Consider the following 22,150-nt stretch of genomic DNA (forward strand, 5'->3'; position numbering starts at 1 on the left):
GTCAGCATACGCCGAGTACATCTGCAGGAGATGTGCGGCCTGCTTGGGTTGATGCGGTCATCTCACAGCTGACTGCGCATATCGATCATAAGATCGATCGATCGCTCGAGGCTATATCGGCGTCTGTTGCCGAACTCACCCATCGTGTAACTATCCTCAACGACAAGGTTGATACCTTGACTGAGGAGGTACGGAGTTTGACTTTTGCGGATAACGTTATCATCTGACTGTTGTTTACAATATTCTATCAAATTTTGTATTTTATTTTTAATATTTGTAACGAAAAATATTATTGAATATTTCTATCGTTTTTTAATTTCAATTTTTAATCTTCTTTGATGTTATATTTTTCAACTTTAATACTAAATCACTGCATTTCAAATATATATAAATCAATAATATATATTTATATATTACAAAGTTGTATATATAAATATATACAATTCAATTTTTTAGACTTGTTCACAAATTATGCATAATAAAAACCACATAATTTTTAAATTAAAGTCATTTAATTTAAATTTACAATGAACGTTCGAATGTTATTACTTAACGTTCGAACATTGGTGTAAACATTTTACGTTCGAACGTAAAATTAATAACATTCGAACGGTTGCGCCAAAACATTTTACGTTCAAACGTAAACAGACATAACGTTCGAACGTATATGTAACGTTCGAACCCATATTTCCCATACGTTGGAACGTAAAAAAATCTCATTCTATCTTTAGTGACGGTTTCCAGAAACTGTCACAGAAAATGCCTTTTAGTGACGGTCTAGGGACTGTCACAATTTCCCAACCGTCACTAAAAAGCAATTGTGTTGTAGTGTTAGTAAGATCAGATAAGTATATGAAAGTAGAAAAAAGAGAGCAATTTTGACAATGAACAATGAATAAAGATACACCGGTGTTGAACAATGAATAAATATACACAGGTGTTGAACAATGAATAAATATACACAGGTGTTGAACAATGAATACATGAGTATAGATGTGCTGTTAGTAATTGCATAATGATTACATGCATTAATCTCTATAACGAAACAAATGTGAAGCAACACTAAAAGAAATAAAAAGGAAAAAGAAAAAAAAATACTAAAAGAATGCAAGACATTAATTGATTTTACACTGACACTTATCAAAGTGAAATACTAATAATGACATATTACATATTTAATATATGAATAAGTTATAATTTTTTCCTTTACAAATACGTATAATTATAGTACTTTGCCTATTATTATTACTCTTTAATAGTTATAATCAAACATATATGCTATATACTTATTTGTAGAATAATAGTGAACCATGGGCACATCAGCATGATTATTAAGTAGTGCTCAATCCTGTGCAAGCTCCATAGATTGTTTACAGTTTTCTTCAAACTTATATATTACTTATATAACATACTTTTAAATTTTAAAATTGATTTAAGGTTAATAAATAAATTATATAATTCATAGGTAAATGATGCAATTTTTTTTTTTACAAAATTATACATCTTAATAAATCATTAAGAAATGCCAAAACAAAAAAAAAAAAAAAAAAAGAAAAAAAATCTACAAACAATTACAGATTTGTACAAAAATATAGAAATAGACTTGAATATTCATAGAGGTTAAAAATAGAGGGAATAAAACACTGTGTAACATTAAAGTTCATATCTTTAAATGTTTTATTTTCTTAAGAATTTCATGAAAAGTTACTATCATTTTTGGGAAAAAAAATCAAGGCCATTTTTGAAACTTTTGACAGCTCCATGAAATTGTTCGATGAGAGAAAGAACAACAAAATGCAAGGAAAAAATACAACAAACAGTAGAAGCGAATAAAAATTTCAGAACAGATCTTCAAATCAAGAAAACAAACATCCAGGAAAAGAAATAGAATCAGCAAAAACCATACCCACAGTTCCTCTTCAAATCAGTTGCCTTTCTCGATACATCCTGCAAAAAACCTTTAAAAAGCTTCAATCTTTCTCATCCTTTCCCTGGGGTCACTAAAAATGACAAAGGCAACAGTCAGTATTTCTTAAAGCATAAAAACAAGACTATTGAATAGAGTTCATTAAAGTATAGGAAATAGTAGTTGAAAACACAAGCCACAAATTTCAACTACCTTATGTCCATATTAACAATAGAGTCACTTTAGAACTTCTATTCTTTCTTAGACATTTCTAAATATTCACTTCGGAACTTTCTTGAACAGCAATCTTTTCTGATTCTTCTTCTTTTTTTTTTTTTCCCTTCTCAAGACCATTTAATAAGGAACTTACGAAACGTTAAACCTAGGTTTGCAGATCGAATACGTGCAGGAGATTCTCGAAAATCCAAAAAATTAACATTGAAAAATAAAATAATAGATCTGACTAATAAAAATAAATCAGACAGAGAGAGATAGAGAAGGCGCAATGGCCTTTACCTTGAGAAGTCTAACCTCTGTGTGTGCTGTGGATGTGTTCGAGAGAGGCGTCAGGAGTATAAAAGACTGCAAGGGTTTTAACAAACGTAAACACAATAGCAATGAAATGAAAGGAAAAAATAAAACCAACACTGGAAAAATAAACCTAAACAAAGAAAACGAAGAAACGAAGACCAAAAGAAAGAAGATAAGAAGAAGCGGAATGGAGAGAAGAAGAGAAAAAGTTTGCTTTCGAAGAGAAGAGGAGAGAAAAGTTGCAGAGGAAAGAGATAAGACTGAGAGATTGCCAATGGATTTGTGTGGTCTAAAATTTCTCTGGAAACAATATCACTGACGCAACGTATTGAACGTAGAAACCGAAGGTTAAATTTACAACTTTTAAGTGAAAGTGATTATCGCGGTGTACACTATATCTACTGGAAGATTCAAGTTTATACAGATTCAAAAAAATTGAAGGGAAAAAAATATAAGCATTATAATGTCCTCTTTATTGAGGTAATATAAGATAAAAAAAATGTTGAATCGTTATTTTAGAATTAAAATTATTTTAAATAAATTTTATAAGACTATGGACGACGTTTATTTACAAAACCATGTTATAGCTTCTATTAATGCTCTTATTTTGTTTGTGATGTTAATTTATACGACATAAATATTACATCGTTATTTAATTAAGCCAAAAAATTATGTCCTTATTAATAAAAATTAATTCTTAAAAAAAATAAAATATAAACTAAGCAAACGTGCATTGCACCATGCTTTTACCTAGTATATATGTATATATGTATATATATATGTATATTAATAATGGTGAAGGTAAGATATAACTATAGATTGAGACTGAAAGTTTAATAAGGAGACTTTTGTGGTTTTAGTTTTATTTTGAGGAACTTGATGATCACCCTTTGGTTGTGTTAGATTAATATATATAATTACCTGCATACTCATTATAGAATTAATATATATTTCATGTAGAATACAAAATTAATCATTCCATCTTTTAAATAAAAAATATTTAATTCTACAAAATCTTTAAAGTAATCATGTCAAGAAATGTCATTCAAGTGTACTTTTGTTACATAAAAATTTAATATGCTAAGTCATTTTTTTTACACTAGTCAATTACTTTGAAAACATAATTAATTAATTCTGAGTTTTCAATTTATTTAGTGAAAATTGAGGTTGTTAAATTATAAAGGTAAAATGCATTAATATACTAAAAATTATATAATTTAGCTATAAGGAAATTGATTTATATAATCATAGAGTATATATACAAGCACTGTTCACTATCGTTAAAAAAAAAAAAAAAGAGAAATATAAGACCCACTTAAAAAATATCAATTTTTCCATAATAGACCGCACTCTTTTCAAAAGAAATGGGACGAGATTTGTACACCGATTATATCTATCATTAGTACTCTAAGAGTAATACTACTCATCATCCGCTTATCATCTCATGATATGGCATCAGATGATTAGAGACTATATATTATATTTCACTTGTGAACCTACCATATCTAATACTACATCATAAAATGATGAGAGGATGATAAAAAAAGAGATGATGAATAGATTTTTTCTTACTGTAATTATCAATCCAACAATAATCTTTCAGTAATCTGCATTTAATTTTATTAGTAGTTCCAATGATAGGTACTGTAATATATACTATTTGGTTGCTGTGGAAAAGAGAAACCCATAAGTATACTGATCAACAACTTGATCGGTAGCATTGATTATTGGCTCTTGAATTCCTAAAGATTTATAGAAAACGACATTTGATATTTTCTGAATTTAGAACTCAAAGAGCTCATGACTCATGAGTACAGCTAGCTGGCATATTCAGCGCTCATGGATAAAATTGGAAACACCTTCAATAATTCGAAAAGAGATGTGTAATATACATGTAGATCTTAAAACCGTGTCATGATCTATTTTTATATGAGTTTTATTATATATAATTATTTTTGTGTAATCTTTGTACGTGTAGTACTCTACTGTTGTGATTGACCAAAATAATTATTTTATATTAAAAAAATAACGCAGCCATTAATTACATTATTAGAGTGCGCTAGAAATATACATAAAAGTGACTGTACATAGATCAATTTTTTTTTTTTTTTTTATATATAATAGCCAAGTTTTTCTTTACTAACGTGGCATCCTTTCCATGTAGCAACGAATACATTATTTTGTTCATAATTAGAATATATATATATGTACCTTCATATTTATTATAGAAATTTGCATGTTATGGTAATATTTATTGCTGATCTTTATTGCTATTACTTTCTTCGTTTCTTAGCAACCAAACAAGAGGCAAACTAAAGGAATTAAGAACCATCCATTTGATCCAATCGGACAAGTACTACTGGAATACATAAACCAAGAAATTAAAGCTAAAACTTTCAGAAACATTCGAGACAAACAGAACCAATAATTATTGAGAGAATAAGAAAAAAACAAGAATTAAACCCAAATTAAGGAACATTAATATTAATTGAGACACACATTGATATATAATATTAAAAACATCTGAAAATATATTATAAGCTCTCAATTAATCGTGGGTGCTTAAGACATAAAAGATGTTTCTAGTAGTACTGTAAGGTATACATATATGTATATATATATATATATATATATGTATGTAGGTATATGTTGTAGCTGTTGCTAGCGCTAGCGTTTATTATAATAAGCTAGCAAGCTAGGTAGGTGATCAAAGAGCCATCCACTGCTGGTTTGGTAAGCATGCACGTTGACACTCTGAAAGTTTGATTGGGAGGCCAGAAACGAGAGGAACAGGGAAGCCAAAACCCTAGTAAAAAGTAACATCATCATTTGTGATGATCATGACTTTCAGCTTTTCCAACGGGAGACCTAGCATGGCGAAGATGCCTCTCTTGGGAAAGAAGTTTTGCAAACCTGCAGCAAAGACATATTTTATGCTTTCCATTATTATGTTATATCTTAATGTGAAAAAGATACTCCAAAAAAAAAAAGCTGGATATATATAAAAGAGTAATGCTAAAGACAGTTTTAGAGTGTATAAATTTCGCGCACTCTCAGGCCCATTTGGATATTTAGAATATCTCAGTATATCTGTTAATAGTAGAAAAATAATTTAAATTAAGATGTTTTATTGGGTTTTGGAAAATAAGAGAAAAAAATTGATGGAAAATACTATAAAATTAAAAAATTATTTGAATATAATTTTCTAATGTAACTTTTGTTTGAAAATTTGAAAAAATAGTATTGCTTTTTGTGTTTTGTTTCGGAGTTTGAGAAAGTTGTAATGATTACATAAAAAACTTAAAAATGTGAAATTGAAAAGTGTTTTTTGTTTTAATGAAGGAAATATCTGAAAATATCCGAGAATATTTAAGAATAATTGTGTTACCAAAAGGATTATTAAAAAAAAAGTAGAGCTCACTATTAAAAAATATTTTTTTTTACGTGGATCTCATGTAATATACCTTATGAGAGCCTCTGCATTTGTTTCGCTATTTGAAGGTTCACAGAGGCCAGTATCCAGATTCACCCTAGAGACTCGTTTTTTCAGCAATTCGTCTCCAACTTTGACAAGATCATCCAAGTTCTTCGTTGTGGCAACGTCCACAGAAGATACTACCCCACGCAATGTATCGTCCTGAATTATTTTGATTCAAATATTAAACATGCCCATGTTAATATATCGAGTGCATAAAAACATGCCTACTCGTCATGGAAATATGGATTTGAATAAACATGATATACCTGAATCCGCAGATAGCTTTCCTCAGAATGAAGGGCTTGGAAAACCTCAGAGAGATGGACGTCAACCATATCTGCACTTGCTTGAGAAAATACGTCAATTATTGGGGTGGAACCACCTCTGGTTAACCAATCTAGTATGCCCCACTTGGCTGCATCACGAGCCTTGTATTTCTCTTCGTCTTTTTGCGAGCCAGTTCCTAATGATATGACCAAAAACCGGCCATAGTCCATCGGCTTTATAGGGAAGAAGTCTGGACTTCCGCTAAGGATCTCCTTTGTCACTTCACCAATGGCAAGTAAAGCCTGGAAAAGACACCAATTTAGCAGGTTAACACCAGTACTTTGCGTTATATTTTTCACAGGAAAAAAAAAAATGCTAAAATTACTATTATTGGTATCAGGTAGGATCTGAAACAGCTTGAAAGATACCGGATTATTAGCAGCAACCCCACCATCTGTAAGGTTGAATTCCCTGACGTTCCCTTCTGGGTCTTTGGTTTCGAAGTAATAAGGTGGAAGATAAGTTGGTGCAGCTGAGGTTGCAATGCATACATCTGAGAGTATGGCATCTAAGCTTGGGTTTTTATCTGCCTGGTGCATAAAAGAAGGAAACCAAAGTGAATCTTAGTATTCCATCATTTGCAATCACTTCCTAATTGAGAGTATAAGAAAAGCTAGATCAAGTCTGTAATAATCAGTCTTGAAGATTGATCTATTTGAAGAGAAGATGATATTCAACCTCATAGCTAGAGAAGACGGTTGGCTGCAGTCGCTTGAGATCAAATGTTGGGATGACAACATTAGTCAAAGTCTGATGCATTCTTGTACTTCCAAGTTTTTCCCTAACAAGGTTATGCAGATACTTCCCATCGTATTTAGGTCCGGAAAGGGCTTTGAAGATCTTTGCAGTAAGTGGAAATAGCGGGAAACTGCAATTTTGGAAAAAGTACATGAGAACTCGTTTTAGTAACTAAAATGAATGGAATCAGGCTAATAATCAAATAGGAAAGCTTTGTCCTCATGAAAAGGACAGTTTCATCTCAAATGAGTTCTAAATTTACTTGTTTTGTGGGAATATTTTAGGGCAATGGTTCAAGTAGAAGTCCTTGATATCCTTAGCAGCAAAGACAGGTCGGTTCTTTTCATTTGGAGCAGTTAGCATGGCAGTTACAAGGCCGCCTGTGCTTGTTCCTGCAATCACATCAAAATAATCTGCGATTCTTGCATCTTCCCCGTCCAGCTTCTGCACCATGCACAAACAATCCAGTGTAAATGATAGAAGATTACAAGCATGCATGCTGAAACATTCAGCTTATATATATATACAGCGTGCATGCTTGAAAAGTGAATAAAAATGCAATGAAGGATATATCTAACCTGAAACTCGGATTCTAAGAAATCAAGGATGGTTCCTGGGATAAGCCCTCTTATTCCTCCGCCATCAATGCTGAGAACAGTGATTACATTTCCATAAGTGGGTGGCTGTAGGGGTACAATATTTTTTGCTTCCATTTGGGATAAGGGAAATCGAGGGACAGAGATCAGAAGGGGGAGGGCCGGGTTTCTTTCAAGAGGCAGCAGCTTGCTTAGAAGTGAAGTTGAGATGCTGATCCATTCTTAGATAGGAATAGGGGTATATATAGTCCTGATTCCTCTGAATTGTCAAGATTCAATCGCGTCATTGGATTGGACCTAACCCAAGAGAATGTCATTCAATGAATGTGTTTCAACTTTGACCCAACTTTTGCATGCTTCCTTGGATAATGTTAGAGGTTAAAATTGGACTACAGTACTTGATGTAAAAAATCACTGGGCAAATTGAAAATTTCATGAATACAATTTACCCTCTTGCTTTGGCATAGAAATGGTCTCATAAGCTTTAATTTGGCCACAGTAAGCTAGTGCAGAGAGGAGACTTATAGTTGGGGCTTGAGAAGAATTGTAGTTGAGCAAAAAACCATACAGGCCAAACAGGTGTCTAATTATGCATTAGGCCGAACACTTGGCCCACTTAGATTGTTTACGGTCAAGTTAATCCATATCAAGTAGTGGCTACACCTTAGTTTAGCATTATCCTGAACTTTGATCTTTTCCCTAGATTACTTAATTGCAATGAATTCCACCTTAAAATATGAACAATATAATCATTTTTGACACGTTAGGCGGCACCTCAGCAACCCAAGGAGGGTGATAACATTGAAAAGTAAATTGGTTTGAGGATAACTTGATTCCCATTTTTCGCGCAAAAGGAAAAGGTACGTGTTAGGAATTGAGTATTCAACAAAGGAGTACCAGTCAAGTACGATGCCTGCATAAATTCCAACATGGTAGACATTAATTTCAATCTGCTAGCTGCATGCACAAGGAAATGTTAAGAGACTTGATCATTCTATTGCTCTCATGCAAAACCAGTAGAACTGTGAGTCATTCTTAACCATTTGATTGGAAAAATAAACAAGTACTGGTGATCGCGGACAGAACTCATGCAGCATGATCAGTAGTTCACGTTGGATGTTTTGACATTTAAGGTTTTTCTTGGTAGAAGCATTAAGCAGCACGGTTTATATCATATTATAGTATTAACTTGGCCAGATTTTAAATCTAATGTTCACTTATATCAGTATTAACATTTATATCAGTATTATATCCGGGGGCGGACCTACCTTGGTGGTTGGGGGACTCTCGCCCCCTCAAATTTTTTCAAAAATATGGTTCAGTTTATGGTTTTTTCAAAAATATCTTAATATAAAGATAATTCGCCCCCAAAACATTTTAAAAAATCTCATTTAATACTTAGTTGTCTAGGTTTCTTTTAATTTTTTCATAATTACACCTATTTTTTGTCACTAATTATAAAATCTCTCATCCTCACTTTTTTTTTTTTTTACATCTCATAAGTGGCAATAAAATATCTTGGTCTCTTTTTATAAGCTATTTGGTAAATTTATGACCTCATTTTTCCTATTTATTTACACTTTTCCTTTTAAGTCTTTCACTAGCTAGCTTGTTTGGATTTATTTTGTTAATAAGTACATATATTATATATATAACTACCATCGAGTTAACAATTAGGAGTGAGTGCAACAAATCTCACATAGCTATTTCTATCTATATTATAGAAACTTTACAATATTCAATTTTAGATTCAACAAAAAAGTTTATATTTGTTTACTTAATTTTTATCATTTGCTTCGAAAAATCTTACAGGATTATTTCTATCTTAATTCTTATATTTCACTTGAGTTCGATGGAGTTCAAGTAAGAGGTTTAGATGGGTGGTTTTAATAATTTAGTTTATCCCTAGATAGCAACCTTATATGGTTAATGTTAAATGTCGGTGACACACTTTGCTACTTTAAATGTCGGTTACTGTTCATCCCTATATACGACACACTTTACTAATCGCCCCCCACGCACCAAATCCTAGTTTCGTCCTGATTATATCATGTGTTAATACTATAATTTGTCAGCACCTGTGTACAACTTGATAACATTTGTATCATATTATAGTATTAACTTGGCCAGATTTTAAATCTAATGTTCACTGTTCTTTTAATTGCTACGTCAGTTCTACAGAATGAAGCTTGAGGATGGCAATTGAGTTACATAAATGGTCAAGAGTTTATAGGTTGTACTTCTCAACTCATTTATGCAGTGATGTTGAGATTGAAGACGTTGCTTCTCGAGAATAGCTAATTTCCAAACCTGCATTATTTAGTGGAAAGCCACATATGATCATTATTAACAATGATAGAGATTCTCTTTAATGACAATGATAGATAATATTGGCAGCTAGAAAATTTGAAGGATAATTTTTACGCCTTATGAGAGCCTCATCATCATTAGTCTCATGATTTGCTGCCTCCAAAATTACCCGTATAATCTAAATTTACCCTTGAAACCGGTTTCTTTCTGATCCTTCTGCAACACTGGAAAGATTTTCTGGATTCTCCTTGGGAGAAATATCAGCAGAAGACACATCTCTGTTCAATGTTCTTGAGCTGTGATCATAGCAGTACTGAATAGGAATATTACTTGGGTTTCATTTATCAGACCAGAACCACAGAAATCATGAGAAATTCTACCCTGTCTAATAGAGTTCTCTACAATTTTTTTTTTTGAAGGGTATGCTCATTATGTTTAGTACTCATCATAAACTCCAGTTAATATGTTGCATTCTCTTTGCTATATAACTCATGTATTAGTCTTGCCTATTTATTCTTCCACTTTCCAAATGCTGTGATCATGAATCAAGTCGAACAAGTCCTTTACTCCTTTTATGAAGGTGTACCTATCAGCTCTAGGGCCGAGTGGTGTCGGAATCGGTATGCTTCTGATCAAAGAAAGATGGTGTAACAACCGGGCTTTAAGCCCAGCCCGTAGGAGTCAAACCGTTCTTGAAGCCAGCCCGCGTGCATGTGCTGAGGGACACGAACGGCGCCGTTTTGGGTAAGTGATCCCTTTCTTTTCTCTTCTCCTTTCATTCCTTCGGTTTCTTCTCCTTCCCTTTCTTCTTCTTCTTTCTTTCTCAACTGCCCTGCCTCCAAAAACTGCTCCATTCCGTGTGCCTCGTTCCCACGCTGAGCCGGTTTGTGCAGTTTCTCCTCAGAAATTTTCATCCGCATCACATCTGCATTTTACTTGAATCACCCAGAAATTTTTTTTCCTCTCTACAGTTTTCGGTTGGTGCTGTGATTTCCGTGGATCTTCAAGCTCCTCGCCGTGGACTTGGTTACACGTTTCGTGAGTTCCGAATATTGTCTTGATTGGGGCTATCCTTTGGAGTATTTGTTCATCTCTACTTTCGGTGGTGTTACTATTAGAGTTCCTGCTCAAGGTGTTGATAATACGAAGAAGTCAGGTAAGCGGGGTTCATATACTAGTTTTGCATAAAATAAATAAAAGGAGGTTGACTTTGAGAATAAATGTGTTTATTTTCTTTTGAAAGAGATGATCTGACAACAACCCCAGATGTTTATTCTGCATATGCATAAATTCTATATAAGAGAAAGTGTTTTTCTGTCATGACTGGTGTAGACATGAGCTAGTTTTGTGTACTGTACTTCTGAACTATGTAAAAGAGCGAATAAGGAATTCTAAAAGTTTTGTTATGAACAAATGAGAATACTTTGTTTATGGTTATCTCGAACATGTGAAATGATCTGAAGCTTTTAGTGATTTGTTTTGATATGATGTGTCATCTGAAAATCGTGGCATGGAGTTCTGATTCTGTATATGTGTGTAACTGGATTTTCGATGAAATCCGTTCTGTTTCTGTTAAGGCCCAGCCACGGGTATAATGGTGGTTTATTGGTGGTTTATAACCCTACCACGGGGGTGAAACATGGAATATGGCCCAGCTACGGGTATAATGGTGGTTTATAACCCTACCACGGGGGTGAAACATGGAATATGGCCCAGCCACGGGTATAATGGTGGTTTATAACCCTACCACGGGGGTTAAACATGGTATTGTCCCGATGAGATGCTAAGAGATGATTTAATTATAATATTTCAGTCTGGAAATGCCAACGAATGTTCTTTTTGGAATAAGTTTATTTTTCTGAAAATTTCGCTCTAAAGTTTTTGTACAAGTTTTGTTTTTGCATTCTGAAAGTAAATGTTTTGTTCGGCTTATCAAATGTTATAAATGCTCATGTTTACATGCTAGTATATGCTCTCTGCTTGCTGAGTTATTGATAACTCACCCCGTTAATCTTCATAATATTTCAGATGACATCGATGGCTCAACTGAAGATCAGTTTTAGAGTCTATGGAGAAGATTAACATTGTGTTGTTGTCGGGTATCTCATGATATTAGTGTTGGTGTTGGAGGTTAATTATCTTTCTTAAGTTTACTTCAATGGATTTAGACGGTTTATGGAGACTATGTTAATGTTATATAATTTCTAGTTGTTAATTGAGACATGAAGAAGAATTGATTTTATTTGGGTTGTTGGATTGAATATTGGATAAATGAGTTTATTGAATTTATTTAATTGAAGTATTTACGTTCGATTTGAGGTTTGGAAAAATGGATATATTCTTGAATTTGGAAGTACTCTAGCCTTGTTAGAGTTGATTATTAGGTTTTATGAGTTAACTCTCTGGACCCTTGGGGTCGGGGTGTTACAGTTGGTATCAGAGACAGGTTTGAATTCTGCATAATGTAGACCTTGGAGGTTTAGACATCTGTGGGTTCATAAGATGTGGAAATTTCAAAATAGGAATTGGAGGATTATAAGGATAGTCATGGGGTATTTAAGTTTGAGTTGCAAGAACATTAAGATTGATTTTGATGGGATTTGAGGTTTTAGATTTTGATGATATTAGGAATTGAATTCGGAACTTTGAGGTTATAGATTCTAGCGATATACGTGTGTATTAAGTGATGTCGGATTTACATAGTTATCTGATATATATATGTTATGTGTTTATATGTATATTTTATTTATCTTTTTATTTTATTCTATTTATCCGGTATTTTCGTTTTCTATTATTTTAGAACGTTTCACCGAGTTTAAACTTTCAGGATGGCTGCTCGTCGTAGAGTTCGAACTCTTGAAGATTTGAACGAAGATGACAATGGTGGGGGTTGCACGTTCGAACAATTTAATCGAACGCATCCTCCCACCTTTGATGGAAGAAGCGATGCGAACGCTGCGGAAGATTGGATACAAGATATTGAAGAAATATTTGGTGTTTTGGTGTGTACCGATCAGCAAAAAGTCAAGTTCGCAGCCTTCAAACTATCTAGAGAAGCAAAGAGATGGTGGACTTCTGAGAAAGTTATCAGGGAAGCTGAGGGGATTGGAGTAATTGTTTGGGCTCAATTCAAGCAGAGTTTCTTCAATCGATTTTTCCCTAAGGCAGATAGGGATGCTAGAGCCCGAGAGTTCACCAACTTGGTGCAAGGGACCATGATTGTGCGCCAGCATGCTGCAAGGTTTGCGGAATTATCACGTTTCACCGCATACTTGATTCCTGATGAGGAGAAAAAGACTAGGAAGTTTGAAGAAGGTTTGAACTACAGGATCTATGAACGGGTGATGGTCTTACAGATTCAGAATTTTTCAAAATTAGTGCACAAGGCGATGCTAGTTGAACAGAATCTTAAGAGGGGTGCTGAATTGAAAGAACAGAGGAAGAGAGCTGCTCCACAAGGGTTTCCTAGTTCGGATCAAGGGCAATGGAAAAAGAGAAATGAGGGGAGCAGTTCAAGTCAGAGACAGATACAGGGAAATCATACACCTAACCCTGTAAGTTCTGTAACCGCATATACCATGGGGAGTGCAGGAAGGAAGTGGGATCATGTTTCAAATGCGGTAAAGATGGGCATTTCATTAGAGAATGTCCATTGCTTGCGGAGAACAACAGAAGGCCCAACCCACCCCAAAACTTTAGGCCGAATAATCAAGGCAACAATCAGCGGAGGACAGTACCTGCTCGGGTGTTTGCTTTGACACTAGGAGAAGCTGAGGACAAGGATGATGTCATCACAGGTATAATTCTCTAACCATCTCTTAAAATTTTCTTTGTTGAGAATTAAGGATTATTTATCTTATTATCTCTATGGGTTATATGACGTAATCAGGAATTATTCCCTTATTTCTCAATAAGGCTACTGTTTTATTTGACTCGGGGGCTACCCACTCATTTATTTCAATGGATTATGTTAAATTGTGTCCCATTGATGCTGATGAGATGGACTACAATTTGAGGGTCTCTACCCCAACTGGTGATATAGTGATTTGTAACAAGATTTTACTCAAGTGTCCAATAACTATTAGCGGGAAGGAAATGCCAGCTAGCCTGATAGTCTTTCCTATGACTGGGTTTGATGTGATTTTGGAGATGGATTGGTTAGCTTCCAGTTATGCTAGTATTGATTGTTTTAAAAGGGAAGTGGTGTTCAAGTTCCCGGAAGAAGAGGAACTTCGATTTATGGGTTCCAAGGTGCGAATCCCTCCATCAGTTATTTCTGCTTTTCAGGTTGATAAGTTAATACGTGACGGGTGTCAAGGGTATTTGGCTTTTGTGGTGGATGAACCAAAGGAAGAATTGAAACTAGAAGAGATTCCTATTGTGAGGGAATATCCAGAAGTTTTTCCTGAAGATTTGTCTAGATTACCGCCTGAGCGGGAGGTAGAATTTGCTATTGAATTAGCCCCAGGCACGGCGCCTCTTTCCAAAGCCACTTATCGAATGGTGCCATCAGAGTTAGCCGAGCTCAAAGAACAGTTGCAAGACTTGTTAGACAAAGGTTTCATTAGACCTAGTGTGTCACCTTGGGGAGCTCCAGTCTTGTTTGTGAAGAAGAAGGATGGGACAATGAGGATGTGTATAGACTACAGCGAACTGAATCGAGTGACCATAAAGAATCAATATCCGTTGCCCTGCATCGATGATTTATTTGATCAGTTGCAAGGTGCGCAGGTGTTCTCTAAAATTGATCTCAGATCGGGTTATCATCAATTAAAAATCAAGGCGGAGGATGTGCCTAAGACAGCTTTCAGGACCAGGTATGGCCACTATGAATTTTTAGTCATGCCTTTTGGTTTAACCAACGCCCCAGCTGTGGCGCCCCCAATCCCCCTTATAAAAATACACAGGGATCGAGACGCCAGGATGGTGACAACACGGTCACACATCCCAACGAAGTGCCAGTGTGTGTAAATGCAACAGTGTTCAAATAAAATAACGCAGCGGATAGTCAACTAAGTACCAGAATTTAATTACAATCAAACATCAGTAAAGATTTAAATAGCAGTTATACAGTCATCCCTGAAAATATTTTACAATAGTTCTAAATGTACAAACGAGTGATCCTAGATCACTCCTCAGGCGGAGCCGTCTCCTCAGGCTCGCCCTCCTCCTCCTCAGCATCAAAATCTGCGACACCACAAAATGGTCTCGCAGGTAAGTATAACCCAAACAACAATATAATATAAAATGTATTAAATGCAACTAACATGCGTGCACATGAAAACATGCATTTTCCACAAAACATTATTTTTTCCGAAAATGATAAATTTCCAACACACACCAAAATCCCATTTTGGTCCAAATTATCCGTAAATCATTTTCCCAGAAAATAATTTACCCAAAAATCAACTCGCACTATTTTCCCAGAAAATAGTGCATTAATCCCAAATGCACCATGCATTATTTCCATATGCACCATGGTCTCCCCTATGGACCATCCGCACGTCCTGGCTTCGCAGCGGTGCTCAGTTCCGCGCCCAGCGCGTACGTGGCCAAGCACTCACACTACGCAACGAGCGATGCCCAGTTCCGCGCCCAGCGCGTACGTGGCCAGACATCCTCTAGTCCCCGCCAGCAGAAGGACCACGGAGTCGGCACGAGACCATCTCGTCCGAACCCATTGTCGCCCGGCGACAATCCAGGGGACGTTACTCAGTATATTCCGCTCCCGAGTAACCAGAGGAGCTCCACCGAGTTAATGCCCCATCTCGGCTTGGGGTCGTGATACACACGCACCAAAAATATCATCACATAAAATCATAGCTTTTCAAAGCACATGAACATGAATGCAATACACGAAAACCCAGTTTTCTTTTACAAACATGATCATGCATGAAATGATGAAATGCACATGTACCAACACAATATCCAAACCAACAAATCCAAACAACCCATCAACAACAAATATCCAATCAACCAAATCAACCAAACAACTCCAATCACAAATCCATCCGACCCCCGAACTCCTCGGACTCAGTCCGGCATGCCAAAAAACACAGTGAAATGGGTTAGTGCAAAAATACATTTAAATTACGAAAGTTCTTTGGAGAAATACTTACAGTGCAATATAATAATTTTCCGAGGATCGCGAAGTTGAAAAAAGCGACGTTTGAGCAACACCACAGTGTAAAATACACTGTGGCCGTGGGTCACAATTACCAACTTTCCAACGAGGACAAACGAAGACCCAAGATTGATAGGGTAGGGCCTAGGGAGGTCGGTGAAGCTAGTGGTGGTGGTGGTTTGCCGTGGGTGGCGGCGCAAGGGGCGGTTTTAGGCCCGAAAAGTGCAAATCGGAGATGGACTTGGTGGGGCTTCACCGGTGACGGATCGGAGCTGGGGTTGGGTCCAATGGGTTGCCAAGAGGCCGGGGATGAAGTGGTAGGAAGATGGTGGCCGGAGGTGGCGCGACGGCGGCGCAATGGAGGAAAACGTGCCGCGGCGTCGTGGGTTTCGTGGGCTTCGTGGAGGCTAACGGCGGCACGAACGGCGGTGATACTGGTGGGGTAGGACGGCCGGCGGCTGGGGAGTCTAATGGGCTGGGCGGTGACGACCACCGCCGGCGGACGGCGGCGCTGGGAGTAGACAAGGGAAACGGGCGGAGGAGAGGGGAGGAGAGAGAGGAATCGCGCGGGAGAGGAAGGAATAAGGAGAAAAGAAAAAAAGAAAAAAAAGAGGAAAAGAAAAAGGAGAGGAAAGAAAAAGAGGGAAAAAGAAATGAGGTCCAATCCTCATAACTTGGGTCACAAAAATGATCCAACGGAAACGATTTTAAAACCACAAGTTAAATAAAATAATTTAAACGTAATGGTAAAGTCAAATTGAAATAATTAAATCCCACGGTAATTAATTTAAATATTAAAAGCAATGTAAATGCACAACAATAAATAAATATTAAGAAAGCACATAAAAATTAATTTTCACCAAATAAAAATCATAGAAATAAACTCACTAAAATCCAACCAAATTAAAATAAGAGAAATTATTTTAATTACATAAAAATAATTCCTTCAGTAAAAAATACACTAAAATACGGGGTGTTACACCAGCAGTATTTATGGACTTGATGAATCGAGTATTTCATGAGTTTCTGGATAAATTTGTAGTGGTGTTTATTGATGATATATTAATCTACTCCAAGAGCAAAGCCGAACATGAAGACCATCTGAGACAAGTACTAGGGACACTCAGGGATAAGAAATTATTTGCCAAGTTGAAGAAATGTGAATTTTGGCTTGAGTCTATTGCATTTTTGGGACATGTAGTCTCAAGGGATGGCATTTTGTAGACCCCAGGAAAATTGAAGCAATAGTTAACTGGACTCAACCAACCAATGTGCATGAAGTTAGGAGTTTCTTGGGTTTGGCCGGTTATTACCGTCAATTTATAGACCATTTCTAAAAAATAGTGGTTCCCCTTACCGCCCTTACTAGGAAGAACAATAAGTATGTTTGGACTGAAAAATGTGAAGAAAGCTTCCAGGAATTGAAGAAGAGATTGGTGACGGCTCCAGTTCTGACAGTCCCTAGCGAAAGAGGAGGATTTGTGGTTTATAGTGACGCTTCACGATTGGGTTTGGGGTGTGTTTTGATGCAACATGGAAAGGTAATAGCTTATGCTTCTCAGCAATTGAAGACATATGAACAAAATTACCCCACACATGATTTGGAGTTGGCCGCTGTCGTTTTTGCACTTAAAATCTGGAGGCATTATTTATATGGTGAAAGGTGCGAAATCTACACGGATCACAAGAGTTTGAAGTATTTCTTCACTCAGAAAGAACTGAATATAAGACAGAGGAGATGGCTCGAACTAGTCAAGGACTATGACTGCAACATTAACTACCATCCAGGCAAAGCTAATGTTGTAGCTGATGCACTTAGCAGGAAGCCAATGGGACCAATAATTGCAACTCTTACCACTCAGCCACACTTATTAATGGACTTGGAAAGAGCCAATATTTGGGTGACCAGCAGGCATTAATAGCCAGTTTAATAGTTCAACCAGCTTTGATAGACAGAATCAAGCTCGCTCAAAAAGAAGATTCTAAGTTGGCGAGATTAATTGAAGAAGTAGAAAAAGGGGATATACCTGAGTTTAATGTTTCTGAAGATGGAGTTTTAAGGTTTGGAAACAGATGTTGTGTGCCGGACAGTGTTGTAATAAAAAGACTTATCCTTGAAGAAGCGCACCGCTCCCCTTATACAGTTCACTCGGGTAGTACAAAAATGTATCGAGATTTGAAAGAGTCTTTTTGGTGGGAGGGCATGAAGAGAGATATTGCTCAATTTGTGGCACAGTGCTTAACATGCCAACAGGTGAAAGTAGAACACCAACGACCAGCAGGGTTATTGCAACCACTTCAAATTCCAGAATGGAAATGGGAGCATATTTCTATGGACTTTGTTACAGGCCTTCCACAGGCACCGACCGGACAAGATGCAATTTGGGTGATAATAGACCGTTTGACGAAGACAGCTCATTTTGTACCTATCAAAGTTTCTTATAAGTTGGAGAAACTAGCCGAGCTTTATATACAGGAAATAGTGAGGTTGCATGGGGTACCTTTGTCCATTGTGTCGGATAGGGATCCGCGTTTCACTTCGAAATTTTGGCGAAGCTTACAAGAGGCCATGGGCACTAAGTTAAATTTCAGCACGGCATTTCATCCACAGACAGATGGTCAGTCGGAAAGGACCATTCAAATTTTGGAAGACATGTTGAGAGCTTGTATGTTGGATTTTAAGGGGACTTGGATTCGACACTTACCTTTGGTCGAGTTTGCTTATAATAACAGTTACCAGGCTAGTATTGAGATGGCACCTTATGAAGCACTTTATGGTAGGAAGTGTAGATCTCCTTTATATTGGGACGAAGTGGGTGAAAGACAAATTTTGGGTCCAGAAATCATACAGGAGACAACAGAGAAGATTGAGACCATTCGAGCTAGAATGAGAGCAGCTCAGAGTCGACAGAAAAGCTATGCAGATAATCATCGTTGCCAATTAGAGTTTGAGGTTGGGGATAAGGTATTCTTGAGGATTGCCCCCATGAGAGGGGTTATGAGGTTTGGAAAGAAGGGTAAGTTGAGCCCTAGGTACATCGGACCATTTGAGATTCTTGATCGGATTGGACCAGTGGCTTTCAGAGTAGTCCTACCACCCGCGCTCTCAGGTGTACACAATGTTTTTCATGTATCTATGCTGAGGAAGTATGTACCTGACCCCACCCACATTATTGATTACGAGCCTCTTCAATTTCAGGAAGATCTGACTTATACAGAAGAGCCGGTGTGGATTGTTGAGAGAAAAGAACAAGTGTTACGTAATCGGACTATTCCATTGGTTAAGGTGGTATCGAATGATCATGCTATCAGTGAAGCCTCTTGGGAATTAGAAGAGGAAATGCAAGTCAAATACCCTCAGTTGTTCGACGACGATCCTAAGGGCTTGTGACAAATTCCGAGGATGAAATTTTTATAAGGGGGGAAGAATGTAACAACCGGGCTTTAAGCCCAGCCCGTAGGAGTCAAACCGTTCTTGAAGCCAGCCCGCGTGCATGTTCTGAGGGACACGAACGGTGCCGTTTTGGGTAAGTGATCCCTTTCTTTTCTCTTCTCCTTTCCTTCCGTCGGTTTCTTCTCCTTCCCTTTCTTCTTCTTCTTTCTTTCTCAACTGCCCTGCCTTCGAAAACTGCTCCATTCCGTGTGCCTCGTTCCCACGCTGAGCCGGTTTGTGCAGTTTCTCCACAGAAATTTTCGTCTGCATCACATCTGCATTTTACTTGAATCACCCAGAAATTTTTTTTCCTCTCTACAATTTTCGGTTGGTGCTGCGATTTCCGTGGATCTTCAAGCTCCTCGCCGTGGACTTGGTTACACGTTTCGTGAGTTCCGAATATTGTCTTCATTGGGGCTATCCTTTGGAGTATTTGTTCATCTCTACTTTCGGTGGTGTTACTATTAGAGTTCCGGCTCAAGGTGTTGATAATACGAAGAAGTCAAGTAAACGGAGTTCATATACTAGTTTTGCATAAAATAAATAAAAGGAGGTTGACTTTGAGAATAAATGTGTTTATTTTCTTTTGAAAGAGATGATCTGAAAACAACCTCAGATGTTTATTCTGCATATGCATAAATTCTATATAAGAGAAAGTGTTTTTCTGTCATGACTGGTGTGGACATGAGCTAGTTTTGTGTACTGTACTTCTGAACTATGTAAAAGAGCGAATAAGGAATTCTAAAAGTTTTGTTATGAACAAATGAGAATACTTTGTTTATGTTTATCTCGAACATGTGAAATGATCTGAAGCTTTTAGTGATTTGTTTTGATATGATGTGTCATCTGAAAATCGTGGCATGGAGTTTTGATTCTGTATATGTGTGTAACTGGATTTTAGATGAAATCCGTTCTGTTTCTGTTAAGGCCCAGCCACGGGTATAATGGTGGTTTATTGGTGGTTTATAACCCTACCACGGGGGTGAAACATGGAAAATGGCCCAGCCACTGGTATAATAGTGGTTTATAACCCTACCACGGGGGTTAAACATGGTATTGTCCCAATGTGATGCTAAGAGATGATTTAATTATAATATTTCAGTTTGGAAATGCCAACGGATGTTCTTTTTGGAATAAGTTTATTTTTCTGAAAATTTCGCTCTAAAATTTTTGTACAAGTTTTGTTTTTGCATTCTGAAAGTAAATGTTTTGTTCGGCTTATCAAATGTTATAAATGCTCATGTTTACATGCTAGTATATGCTCTCTGCTTGCTGAGTTGTTGATAACTCACCCCGTTAATCTTCATAATATTTCAGATGACATCGATGGCTCAACTGAAGATCAGTATTAGAGTCTATGGAGAAGATTAACATTGTGTTGTTGTCGGGTATCTCATGATATTAGTGTTGGTGTTGGATGTTAATTATCTTTCTTAAGTTTACTTCAATGGATTTAGAAGGTTTATGGAGACTATGTTAATGTTATATAATTTCTAGTTGTTAATTGAGACATGAAGAAGAATTGATTTTATTTGGGTTGTTGGATTGAATATTGGATAAATGAGTTTATTGAATTTATTTAATTGAAGTATTTACGTTCGATTTGAGGTTTGGAAAAATGGATATATTCTTGAATTTGGAAGTACTCTAGCCTTGTTAGAGTTGATTATCAGGTTTTATGAGTTAACTCTCTGGACCCTCGGGGTCGAGGTGTTACAGATGGAGTTCTGGGTATTAGAAGCGTGGAAGTGTGGGGGTAAGACGACTTACATATATGCTGAAATATGCATGGATCATTTGCACCGATGGTGACATTGTAGCTAGTTTGGTTTGGTTAGATGAGATATTTCTCTAGAGAAGCCGCTTTTCAGGTACTTACTCTTGGTCATGGAGGAATATGATCTTAAACTTGAGTACTGCTGCACGGCAGCCTGTACACGGTAAACTTTTTATTTATTTATTTATTTAATGTCAGGACCCATCCACATCAGAAATCTAATTTCCATCTCTCTCCTCCATCTCTTTCACCGAACCCCATCTTTCTCTCATCAGCTCTCTCTGTAACGCCTCATTCTTGAAGGTCTGGAGAGTTAGCTCTTAATACCTAATATCAACTTAAATAACACAACTATAAAATCTATAAAATTTCATAAAATACTAATTCATTCAATCAATCCAAATATCTAAGTTCCTCCATGGGGACAATAAAAAAATTCTCAATAACATAAATTAGAAATTCTCCAAAAATTCAAAAATATCCTTAACTCATCAAATCAAAATACCCAAAAAATAAATCAGCTAACTAACTACGACTTTCAATTAAGCACTGGTACCCTCAGACACTTATTCCACTACGATCATCACACTTTGCTAAAACTTCCTACTCTTGTTCTCCAGCTGAACCATCAAAATTATCTGAAAAATATATAGAGATAAGGGGTAAGTTAGAGCACTCTCATTGGATTAGCTAAAAGCTAAATCCATTGAAAATTTGGCTATTAAACCATAAATGTGATCACATTGGAATAGCTAAATTCCTACAGTCACTTCTAAAATTATTTCCAAATTTGAAAGGAACTATTCATTCATCAAATACATTTTATATTAATAATTTCTCACTCCCTTCTATATCAATTATTTCTCTCTCCCTTTTAAATGATAATTAAAAAAATATAATTAGCATATGATTACTAATTAATATATAATA

General features: G+C 36.3%; 1 protein-coding gene across 1 annotated transcript; it reads right to left on the bottom strand.

The window, feature by feature from the left end:
* Positions 1–4,894: 4,894 nt before the first annotated feature.
* Positions 4,895–7,755, bottom strand: LOC121244505 (patatin-like protein 2). The gene is made up of 7 exons (XM_041142602.1): positions 7,559–7,755; positions 7,243–7,424; positions 6,921–7,110; positions 6,611–6,772; positions 6,182–6,484; positions 5,902–6,074; positions 4,895–5,350 (listed from the first exon to the last, which is right to left on the bottom strand). The coding sequence occupies exons 1-7, from the start codon at positions 7,691–7,693 to the stop codon at positions 5,263–5,265; spliced, it is 1,233 nt and encodes a 410-aa protein (XP_040998536.1). The 5' UTR covers positions 7,694–7,755; the 3' UTR covers positions 4,895–5,262.
* Positions 7,756–22,150: the final 14,395 nt, after the last annotated feature.

Source organism: Juglans microcarpa x Juglans regia, chromosome 8S (genome assembly GCF_004785595.1).
Source record: "Juglans microcarpa x Juglans regia isolate MS1-56 chromosome 8S, Jm3101_v1.0, whole genome shotgun sequence".
Taxonomy (NCBI): domain Eukaryota; kingdom Viridiplantae; phylum Streptophyta; class Magnoliopsida; order Fagales; family Juglandaceae; genus Juglans; species Juglans microcarpa x Juglans regia.

Bases quoted from the DNA above. Each gene is read 5' to 3' on its own strand.
- LOC121244505 (XM_041142602.1), bottom strand. From the start codon at position 7,693: ATGGAAGCAAAAAATATTGTACCCCTACAGCCACCCACTTATGGAAAT. The intron at 6,773-6,920 runs GTTGAATATCAT...TTTATGCACCAG, and splicing joins CCGTCTTCTCTAGCTATGAG to GCAGATAAAAACCCAAGCTT. The intron at 6,075-6,181 runs GTATATCATGTT...AAAATAATTCAG, and splicing joins AAAGCTATCTGCGGATTCAG to GACGATACATTGCGTGGGGT.